Below are 11,464 nucleotides of genomic sequence, written 5' to 3'. Positions count from 1 at the left end.
ATGGAGAATCAGAAATCAAATATTCAAATGTTTGGGAAGTTTACATGGACCATTACGAACTTCTCCACGATAGATTCCAAGAAATTGTACTCGGATACGTTTTCTCTCGATGGCCACACATGGTGATTAGATTACTGCGTACTCTACATGTTGCTCTTTCATACGATTTCATCCGTTTTTCTCATTAAGTTTAGTAACTTTGCTTTTAGGAGGATTCTTCTATACCCAAAAAGGATTCCTGGGAACTGTATGTCAATTTTTTTGGATGCTGGTGTTGCTACTATGCCTCATGGATGGCAAAAATTTGCAAATTTCAAACTCATTCTGATTAATCAGCTTAATCACAAAGAAACTATAATAGAAGGTATATTTCACACTTATCTCTCATGTTGATATTTGGATATTATTTTCTTGGGCGAATGAAACTGTTTTCCTGCTAGCATTTTCATAATTCCACGTGAACTCTCCCGTGTTTTTAAATTCCTTAAAGAATAAAATCATTTAGCTTCTAATGACCCCTTTACCTTTTTCTGTCTGTAAGTTTTTCCTTAATACCTCAAAATCCAACCTTTTCTTGTTTGTCACTCTTATTGGCATGTACTACGTATTATCCCAAATGGTTGGTAGAAATTTGTTAGTCGAAACCATTTTACTTAAGTAGACATGATCAAATATTACTAAGTTTTATTAGATTGGGTAAAGGCGGCAACAAAATGCTTCCACCCTCACTCATATACTATTCTTATCCTCTATAGAAATTGTTATATCCTGCTCGAAGTTATATATATATATATATATATATATATATATATATATATATATTTATGTGAGGATCGTATGATTTTGTTTTAAACTCGATACACAACTGACTCTTCATGTCTGAATTTGTCAGAAATTAGTCACACCTTCAATTCAAAACAGAATGTTTGGGGTTTAATATCTTACATATCTTTGGATGAACTTTGGGACTCTAGTCGCGGTTTCATTGTAAATGATACTTGTATAATTGAAGCTCATATATTGGTTCATATATCAGAGCATGAGAGACAAGTTGATGAATCAGTTATGATCATCGACAATAAGCTTGTTGAAAGCATTGAGAGTCTTTCAGCAAAGGAAATGATTTCAACCTCATCATTTGGTGAGGCGGTGGATTTTAGGGGCATAGGAAAAGTAGATAAAATTTTTATTCCTCTGTTGGAAGAAGTTTGTTCCTGGTATCCCTCACTTATTGATAGCAAGAAGAACAGAAGTCAAAGATTTACTGAATGGGCTTTTACAGCACTTGGTAGAGTTCTTCATTTTCTCAACACTAAAAAACTGAGAGAGATGGACCATGATGCTTGTAATAATCTCCAAACTCTATGGGAGGAAGTTGAGACTTTTGGATTTGATTTGGAATGGCTGAAACCTCATGTTCAATTTGCCTTAGGCGTGAAAACTCATGTTGAGAGACTTAAGGTGAAAAGGTTGGAGGAGAATGTGACTATTTTAGAGATGGAAGCAATGATTTCGAGGACAAAGATGTTTGAAGCAATGGTAAATCTAAGAAGAACAAGAAGAGACTTGGTGAAAACAAAAGATGGTTTTGAAGAATATGATTTGGATGCTGAACTCGGATATGGTAAACATGATTCATAATGGACATGTTTTCATTTTAACTTTATCAATTCTTTTAATCATCAATATAGTTTTTTATGTTAAACTTGTTTGAGCTAAATTGTATTTGAAAATTTTGAGGCGGTGGCGAGAAAGACTTGGTGAGGAGGATGTCCCATCTAGAGTTGCTGGAAGCTGCCTTTGAGATGAGCACCCGGGCGGCTCTGTTAATGACACGTGATACTGAGACAGCGGAGGATGGAGTCAAGCAGTTGAAGGAAAAATTGGCTATCCTAAGTTCCGACTTGGACAAGGCGTTAAAGGTTAATTTTGAGTTGAACGCTAAGCTACCTGAGATGATCATTGCTCATTCCGACTGCGAGAAGAAACAAGAGGATGTGGCTACCCGACTGTTTGAGGCCCGCGTGACCGAGAAACACATAATTGAGACTGGTCGTAAATTTCAAAAAAATAATGACGATCTAACTCTAAAATGTCAGAAGATAAAGAAAGTTATAGAAGAACTCTGCCGAATACCGAGTTCATCCAACAGAAGAAGTTAGTCGAGGAAGTGACGCTCTTTTTGCCGAACTGGTTGATTTGAAGGCTGAACTCGGTTATTGAGGAAACCTTTGTGAAGTTTTGAATGGAGTTAAACAGAAACCAATGAAGATAGTATTTAAGGGTTAATTTAGTCGTTTGCTTTATGTTTGATTTTATATTATTTGTGTTCATGAACTTCAACTGTTATCCCACTCATCTTCACTAACATTTGGTTATTAGTACTTTTATTAATTGTCAATTTAATGCTAATTGAATATTGTTTTATATTACAAATGATGAAATGTATCAAAAATGGTTTTCATAATAATTTTCTGTAAATACTTATCTTATTTATGTTAATTGAATCTCTAAATTCTTAAATCTAGTAGTTTGTTTAAGGTTAAAAAGGAGGTTAAAAGACTTCTGCCTTTTATATCAATTTTGGAGAAGTTAAAAGCTAAGGGAAGTTTTAAAATAACTAATCATTTCAATTGATTATTTACTAAATTCCTTTTTTTTAATTTATTAATTTATGTTTTTTAATATAATGTTTAATAGTATAAAATTATTAAATAGGACATTATAAAATTTATAAAAATAGACGGTTAGATCAATAGGATATTAATACAATTATTTACCACAATATATATACAACCCCAACTAAAAAAATGTGGTAGAAGCTAAAAGTAATAAAATAAATCATAAATTAAGATTTTTTTGAAGTGTGTTGATTATTCTGCTTAAGAACTTATCTGCGGGGTATTTGGTGAAGCTCCTAAGATACAACATGAGCTTTTTAAGAACCTTTTAGAAATTTATGGCGATATCAAAACTAAAAGTAGAAAATAAATCCTAAGAGTTGGAAGCACGGAAACAGTTCAAGAGCATTATGGATACCATGACTTGTTGGAGGCTACAATAGTATATTACGGTTTGGTCAAAAATCATTCCACGAAATCTGCATCCGATTCTTGCGAACAAAGGCATAGCATATGATTCTGCACCTACAATCTTCGGAAGCAATAGCTTTTGCAATACAAGATTTACAATAATCCTCCACATATTACAGAAGACGAGAAAAAAAGATTGAAAGAAAGAGAAAAAATATTTTTTGGGTTTTATAAGATATAACGCATGAGAGCTAATCTATATGAACTAGTCCTAGATTAAGAAACTTAACACACAGTGTAATTGATATAACAAGTTATATGAACTAAAGACAGTTGAGTGTGTTAGAGGTTTATCAATACATTCCCACAATCTTTATTATTATCGTTGTGATATACTTATTAGGTCATGGATATGCCCGATATCCATGAGTACTCTAGAGATCATGTCAAGATCTCATGCAAACAGCCCCACTTGACACTCTTATAGGTGATTTCATCAAGTATATGGTACAAACCATACACCACCCGTAAGTGATATGAAGATCATTCAAAAATTTGTTTAATTACAAAGTTTAACCTCACAATAATGCAATCTCTAGCACTTTCACACAGACCAAAAGAATGAACATATTTGATTTAAAATCAAATTAGTGCTATCAGATCTAAAAGGTGACTTGTTTTTACCATTATTAACCTTTTCATAGGATTTTCAATCACAAAGGTTGAATTACTTGTTTGTTTGTCAGTAGCTTAAGTCTCATTTCCCTCGATATTTTTAAGATCATATTTCATCTCAAGGATTTTGTCAAAGGATATGCTAAATTTCATTCTCACTTCAGATAGTTAGTGGAAATAGTTCTTCTCTTTAATAGTTGTTTCACCAAATAGTTCCGTCATACTAAATGTTATTTTTAGTACGAAAATTTTATTAATCAACTTACTATGACAAGTAAACTACACATGTCATAATAAATAATCATATATTTCACTTTTTCTTCAGTGAAAATATCTTATTTATTATAAATGCTATTCAAATTTTATATTTTCAATTAATTTATAAATATAAAATTAAATACATTTTAAAAATTTATAATCACATTAGTTTATAAAAAAGTTTAAATTTCTAATAAAATAATTTATTATTAATAAATATATAAATTTACAAAACTAGAAAAAGAATTCTACATACTCTCCCCCACGAAACATTTTAATGAGGTTGGCTCATTCAACTTTACTAAAGTAAAATGGTAAGAATATATTTTTTGATTTCAATCCGACGTGTGATGTGATACAGTAGAATCACGTCTATCATCCAGGAAGATTGTGAAATTACATGAATTCTCGTTTTTTCTTGTTTCTTGTACACCATTTCAAAATGTTGCTTCACTTTCTCGGGTTAATGGTTTTTTTTTGTTTAAATCCAAGCCTCCTTGAAAAGGCATAACATAATTTTTTTCTCACACATAATCTTCCTCAGGCAACTACATAAAGTTACATGTCTTCTCCTTGAAACGTTACCGTTTCTTCTTCTTCTTAAGAAATTAAAAAATCACCCATACTCACAGACTCAAATCATCAACACAGTTTTGCTTTCACATCTTGTTGTTTGTTGAAAATCACTGACGATCACGAATGGACAACAATTTCCCGTATCTCCCTATTCTCCAAAAGCCTCTCATCCAACTACAATTTTCTTGAAATATTTGATTATTTATTTGAAGATACGATCATAATAGTAATAAAGATTACGTGGATCTAACAAAAATTAAAAAGATATAAACATGTTTTTAGTTCTTACAAAATTAAGAAATTTTTTAGTTTTAACTAGAATTTGGTTCAAGTCATGGAAACTCACGCAGTGACTAACCATACAAATCATCATCTCCCTCTGGTGCAGCAGATGAGAAAGGGTCTGAGGCACCTGTTGCACTGTTCTCGTTTCGTTCTGGAAACCGAAACTCAGATCCAAATCCTCGCGACTGTTGCAAGGTCTGAGCAAAAAGTTGGTATTTTCTGATGTCAGCATCACTCACACTCCGCCGAGCAAACTTCATAGACTCCTCAAAGTGTGCAGGCTTTATCTCAGATATCTCAACAATGTCATCTTCTTCCATGGCTTCAGGGTTTTCTCTTTTTCTTCTCTCCTGCTCAATACCCTGTTATTGTAGTTAAACTAGTGAGTTTCAAACTTCCAAAAAATGTTCAAAGACAAGAGTTTCAACAACAGATAAAAAGTCACATTACAAGAATGCATGTTAATGTGACATGTGACACTTCCTTTTGAAACAATTCCAGAGATTGGAAAAAGAGGGATTTCTAATATGCTTGATTGAGACTTTCAACATATGGTTTAGGTTGGTGTGAGAAAATCTTTGACTTGCACACGTGCATTCCATCTTACCTTTTCAATGTCTTCCCTAATGGCATATTTGCATGCGCGTTGGCAAATTTCTGTTATGTCTGCACCACTGAATCCATGAGTATAACCGGCAAGAGCTTCAAGATCAACATCCTTTGAGATTGGTGACTTCCTGAGGCAAGCTTTGAAGATTTGAAGACGTGAACTTTGGTCCGGTAAAGGGATGTAAATCAATTGGTCAAGACGTCCTGGTCTGAGCAATGCAGGATCTATTATGTCTGGTCTGTTTGTTGCCCCAATGATGAAAACTGTTTTCTTCGCTGTCATACCATCCATTTCAGTTAACAGTTGGTTCAACACCCTATCTGCAGCACCACCAGCATCCCCGACAGAACTGCCTCGCTGAAGATTGGAAATTTTCAAAGAACATTAGAAGATAAACGATATCAGAAACATTCTCTACTTTTGGTTCAGTTTGGTTTTCCAGTTCAAAGACTACCTTTTGAAGCAATTATCATGAGAAAAAATGTGTTTCTGTCCTTTAACAAGTCATAAACAGAATAATCTAACCATGATTATTCAGATGAAGTTTCATACCTGGGTTGCAATGGAGTCAAGTTCATCAAAGAAAAGCACACAAGGAGCTGACTGTCTGGCCTTGTCAAATATCTCACGAACATTTGCCTCACTTTCACCAAACCACATCGTGAGCAACTCAGGTCCCTTGACACTTATAAAGTTGGCCTGGCACTCATTAGCAATGGCTTTTGCAAGAAGGGTTTTACCGCAGCCAGGAGGTCCATAAAAGAGAACACCTTTAGAAGGTGACATGCCAAATTTCTCAAACTTCTCAGGATGTTCCACTGGGTATTGAACAGTCTACACACAAGAAGCAAAAAGATTTCTTACATTTGTTTGCAAATGCAAAAGGCTTAACTACATTAAATTGTACATGTTGAACTAAGATACAGAATATCAGAACAACCTCCTGAAGCTCCCTTTTGACATTCTCCAAGCCTCCAATGTCGTCCCAGGAAACATTTGGAACCTCCACTACCTGCCAACAGCAATAACTCATGTTATGGTTCTAGTAAGCAATTGCTTGTGATAGGTTAAAATAACCAAGACAGAATATTTTCATTAAGATTTGTATTTGAAATGATTGAAAGAACAACATGGGAATGCTAAAAGAAAGCAGGTTTCATTTGGAAAACTATGCTTCTTTTTGCCTTAAAAGTTATGAAACCCAATATATAACTAATCAGGCTCTAAAATTTTTGGTTTAAGAGTTCAGAAGCTAAACTCACTGTTTCGCGCAGAGCAGATGGGTTGGAAGAAGTTAAAGCAGTTTGAAAGTGTTCATTAGTCACAGCCATGGAATTCAACACCTCAGCATCAATTGTTTCATCCTCTAAGTCAATGACATCCATTTTCTCCCGGATACACTGTAGTGCAGCCTCCGTGCAAAGAGCAGCAAGATCTGCTCCAACATAACCATGAGTGTCTCTGGCAACTTTTTCAAGATCAACCTGAAATACAAACCATAAAATTGGAGTTGGGAAGTGCAAAAATATACGGCCTTCAGATCATAGTAGTTTCATGGCAAGACACTATGAATAGAATCTTACATTGTCTGAAAGTTTCATGTTCTTTGTATGAATTCTAAGAACCTCCAACCTTCCAATTTCATCTGGTACACCAATGTCAATCTCCCTATCAAACCTTCCAAATCTTCTGAGAGCAGGATCAATACTATTGGGTCTATTTGTGGCTCCAATAACTATCACATGTGATCGGGTTTTGAGGCCATCCATAAGAGTCAAAAGTTGTGAAACTATACGCCTCTCCACTTCACCATGTGTCTTTTCTCTCTTAGGAGCAATCGAGTCTAGCTCATCAATGAAAATGATAGAAGGGGAATTCTTTTCAGCTTCTTCAAATGCCTTCCTCAGATTGCTTTCACTCTCACCAGCTAGCTTTGACATTATTTCTGGTCCATTGATCAAAAAGAAGAACGCACCAGTCTCATTAGCCACTGCTCTTGCAATCAAAGTCTTCCCAGAACCAGGTGGTCCATAAAGCAAGATTCCTTTTGGAGGCTTAACACCAATTGATTTGAAGAGCTGTGGATGTCTTAGTGGAAGTTCTACAAGCTCACGAATCTGAGCCATTTGTTTCCTAACACCACCAACATCATCATAACCAACTTCATTTAGTCTCTCTTCGTCTTCCCTTTTGATTGGCTCTCCCTCACAGAATATCTCAGTATCAGGTGCCACAACACAGTATTCACTAGGATCAGTCTCTATTACCTTGAATTCAACACTACGCATTCCACCCCTAACAAGGAACAAGTCCCCTTTTCTCACGGGCCTGTACGATTCCAGAAAGTATGCTATGGAACCATAACACACAAGTCACATTCATTACAGATGCAGCAAAAGAAAAGAATGCTACTGAACAAGAATTCGACTTACGCTTCAGATATGCATCAAACAAGTTGCCAGTTACACCCTCAATGGTGTCATCAATTGGAAGGATATGAACTCGTTTTCCGTACTTCACATCAGGACATTGATTGACAGAGACAACATCTCCAAGTCTCACTCTAAGGTTAGCCCGAACAACCTTATTCATCCTAATTTTTGGTTCATCACAATGTTCATCAACCAGAACAATACAAACCGTATCCCTTCGCTTCTTTCCCTGTGAATGAAATCTATTTTTAGAATCACTTTCAACTCGCATTAGCAGCAATATACAGATTCTATGTACCTTTATCAGAACAGTGTCTCCCCGGAATAACTGAAGCTTCTCCATTGTTTCAGGGTGCAATGTAACCACAGAATTATCATCATTAACTGCTTCATCGACAATAAGTCGGTTAGGAGACTTCTTGCGTTCTAATATTGCTGTGGAATAATCCTTCTTCTCACTTTTCCTGCACCAAGCATAATCAGACCATTGTTAGCTATATTATTATCACTTAAGAAATTTCAAAAGTAATTTTAAACCAAATCACAGCTGCTTTGACATTCCACTTACTATATATGTTCATAACTACCATGCTTAAAAACTATAGTTACATTAAAAGTGCTGTTGCTGTTACTGGTAAACTTTGATGACTACCAAAACCTTAAATTTCTAAGGTACCCTTCTCTTAAATTTACACAATCGAATCTTCGTTGAAAACTATATAATCCCTGTTCCAAACTATTGACTTGCAACCATAATATTTAATTGCTGGTGATCAGCTGGGAAAACACACTGACACACTAAAGAGAAGCAAAACCCCAGAAAGATACAAATAAAACAACTCAGTTACGACTAACTGCAGAAATTAATTTCGTACTGCAAGATCAAACAACTTTTTTTTCTCTGCCATACGTGTTTCTCAACCAGAAAAATATACTTCAATTGTTTTCCAATTACGTGTTGTAATAAAAGGAAACGGAGCAAAAACATCACTAGTTATTTAAAAAAGAAGTTAAGAAAGAACAAACAACTCTTCTAAAGCATAGGATATACATTTTAACACACAAAAGAATAGGTAAAGGAAACCAGAATAATGATAAGAGTGAGAGAAACGCACGAGTCCAAAGAGGGATGTCCCTTATCATCAAGGTTAGATGAGGTTGGATCCGCCATGGTTCAGTGAAAGCTTTTACTTGGTGGTGATGACGATTCTTTTAGCTTCTGTAGGTAAAGAAAAGAATCAATAAATAAGAAGTATATTACTTTGTATTACTGTTTGAATATGTAGTTTACACAAGAAGATTCAAACTCAACACTTCAATATAGCTTCTGTGCAAAGATGATTGTAAAGGTGTATGATTCTCTTCTAGTATGATCCAAATCAACCTCACCAAAACGGAACAGTTGCAATTGTAAGCTTAGCTTAGCTTTATGAGAATGGAACATATGTAAAAATGGAAAAAGAAGAAAGAGGAATAGAAAAGGGGTGGTTTTGTTTGGAGTTATGGGACATGACACCATAGTATTGTTGAGAACTCCAATGAGGTGCGTGCGAGTGTCCATTAAGGTTTTTGGGAGTAGCCACGCATCACCTTGTTCTTACGCTTTGTTATGCCATCGTGTGACTCTTTCGTAGTTTCAAATTACCAGCACCGCCTGCAGTGTGCTCACGAAAGCGACGCAATATTATTTAATCAATTTATCAACTTTGGCATTAAAAGAAAAAGAAAAAACACGTAATAATTCTTACATACGTTTAATTTCGAATTAATTTTATTAAAATTTATAAATGATAAATGGGTCTTTAAATAGCAAGATTCATAAAAGAAATATTTTTTTATAACTTTTAAATAATATTCACTATATGTATGTAAATGTATTACAAGTTTTTTTTCTCTAAAACATTCGTGATATTGATTTTATAATGCTAATTATATATATATATATATATATATATATATATATATATATATATATATATATATATAAATTATAAGATATTCTTATTTATCTATAGAATCAACTAAAAACCATTAAAAGTAATTTTTTATTGTACATAGATACTTTCTTGTAGATTAAGTTTCAAGTCACACTGAATTAAACAAAGTGTCATGTTTATAGGAAAATATGTTATCCCTCCCTATCTTCCATATATAACTAATTCACAACCCTCTCGTCCCTCTCGTAATATATATATATATATATATATATATATATATGGGTTTGTTAACTTGAGTACTCAAGCGAACAAGTGTACCGAATCGTATCAAGTAATATAAAATAGTAAGGCCAAGTATCATATCCCAGAAGACTCACGACACTAAACAGTTACATGATTACTCAACTAATTAAGACTTAAGAACAATTTTTAGGGGTTTTCAATGCAAATGCAATAAAAATAAACATGAACGCAATTTGATCAATTGAGGCTAAACACTAGAATGTATGGATGAAGTTGATAATATGAGATTAATATGTTGTTGGAGTTTAGATCTCACTGTTTACTCTCATGTATATACGAATTCTACTTCTTCATTAATGTTAATGTCACTATCTAAAATACTTAAAACTCGATTCCTTGACGAAGAAAGCCTATCCTTAATTATTAGTTCATATGATTCCTAGCATTCTTAATAATTAACTGTGAAGATCAGAAGCTTAAGACAACCAGAACTCATACCCCCATTCCTAAGCAATATTGCTTCTGGGAATAATTCTCCAAAACATGAATTGTAAGATACCTTCCGGTACTCATACAAATCATACATCATGCTAATGAATGAGTTAAACACAACAAGCAATACGCGAAGAAGAATTACCCTAACAATTAATGAAAGAAGCACAAATAATTAAGAATCAATTCAAAATACATGAGAGTTCCAGAGGTTACATCTTTCCCCAACAACAAATAAGGTTTAGTTCCCCATCGTCATGGAGAAACTAGATGAACAATGAAAGAATGAAAGAGATAGAAAAACCCTAGAAAGAGAAGAGGAGAGTTGTCACATCCTCAAATCTACCATCAAGGAAAAGGAGAGTTGTCACATCCCCAAAAGCTACCCCTAAGGGGTGAAAAGTGTGTTTTTGTGCTCAAGCCATCAAAAGATACAATCCCTAGGACGTCCAAGTCGTTAAATAGAACATAAAAATAACAGAAAACAGGTCCAAGCCCACGAAATTGGCGCTCAGCGTCCAAGCGTGGTACGAATCAAAACTGGCGCTCAACGCCCTTAGAAGGGCGCCTAGGCGTGGTGCGGGAAGAAAACTTTCTGCGCTCAGCACCCTTTTTTCTGCACTCTAGTTGACTTTTCTGCATTATGGTTGACTTTTCTGCATCCCAACTATTTGGTACTTTAACTCTTCTTTCAAATCATTCCAATAGCCTACAAAATCAAGGGAATTTAGTGATAAAATCATCAAGTATAACCTTAACTCTCTTATTCACAAAACTAAAGCAAAAACATGAGTTAAAGTAAGTTTCTAAGTCAAAAAGGGTGCGTTTAGTATCAAAATTATATCACAGATAACAGTATTTTTAACCGTTATCACATACACCTATTTTTCACTTGGTATATTTTAGTAATGTGTACCGGGTTTT

The 11,464-nt window shown here is 34.4% G+C and overlaps 2 protein-coding genes across 2 annotated transcripts; one reads left to right on the top strand and one right to left on the bottom strand.

Moving 5' to 3' along the window:
* Positions 1–2,359, top strand: LOC124835796 (MATH domain and coiled-coil domain-containing protein At3g58200-like). The gene is made up of 4 exons (XM_088105640.1): positions 1–122; positions 210–364; positions 893–1,624; positions 1,741–2,359. Exons 1-4 carry the CDS (start codon positions 1–3, stop codon positions 2,160–2,162), a joined length of 1,431 nt encoding a protein of 476 aa, XP_087961766.1. The 3' UTR covers positions 2,163–2,359.
* A 2,427-nt stretch (positions 2,360–4,786) lies between these two features.
* On the bottom strand, positions 4,787–9,495 carry LOC124835795 (cell division cycle protein 48 homolog). The gene is made up of 10 exons (XM_047310793.2): positions 9,181–9,495; positions 8,984–9,087; positions 8,167–8,332; positions 7,869–8,097; positions 7,020–7,786; positions 6,699–6,920; positions 6,377–6,448; positions 5,989–6,270; positions 5,434–5,793; positions 4,787–5,188 (listed from the first exon to the last, which is right to left on the bottom strand). Exons 2-10 carry the CDS (start codon positions 9,037–9,039, stop codon positions 4,895–4,897), a joined length of 2,448 nt encoding a protein of 815 aa, XP_047166749.2. The 5' UTR covers positions 9,040–9,087; positions 9,181–9,495; the 3' UTR covers positions 4,787–4,894.
* Between the last annotated feature and the right edge of the window lie 1,969 nt (positions 9,496–11,464).

The sequence above is a fragment of the Vigna umbellata genome, chromosome 2 (genome assembly GCF_029865625.1).
Source record: "Vigna umbellata cultivar VRB3 chromosome 2, Vumbellata_1.0, whole genome shotgun sequence".
In the NCBI taxonomy this organism is placed as follows: domain Eukaryota; kingdom Viridiplantae; phylum Streptophyta; class Magnoliopsida; order Fabales; family Fabaceae; genus Vigna; species Vigna umbellata.
The sequence above is the reverse complement of the archived record's forward strand: the minus strand, read 5'-3'. Positions and strand labels throughout refer to the sequence as shown.

Excerpts from the sequence above, each read along its gene's own strand:
- LOC124835796 (XM_088105640.1), top strand. The coding sequence starts at position 1 with ATGGAGAATCAGAAATCAAATATTCAAATGTTTGGGAAGTTTACATGG. Across the intron at positions 365-892 it reads CAAAGAAACTATAATAGAAG|AAATTAGTCACACCTTCAAT; the intron begins GTATATTTCACA and ends TGAATTTGTCAG. Across the intron at positions 1,625-1,740 it reads GGATGCTGAACTCGGATATG|GCGGTGGCGAGAAAGACTTG; the intron begins GTAAACATGATT and ends GAAAATTTTGAG.
- LOC124835795 (XM_047310793.2), bottom strand. The coding sequence starts at position 9,039 with ATGGCGGATCCAACCTCATCTAACCTTGATGATAAGGGACATCCCTCT. Across the intron at positions 7,787-7,868 it reads GTTTGATGCATATCTGAAGC|CATACTTTCTGGAATCGTAC; the intron begins GTAAGTCGAATT and ends ATGGTTCCATAG. Across the intron at positions 6,271-6,376 it reads TCAAAAGGGAGCTTCAGGAG|ACTGTTCAATACCCAGTGGA; the intron begins GTTGTTCTGATA and ends TCTTGTGTGTAG.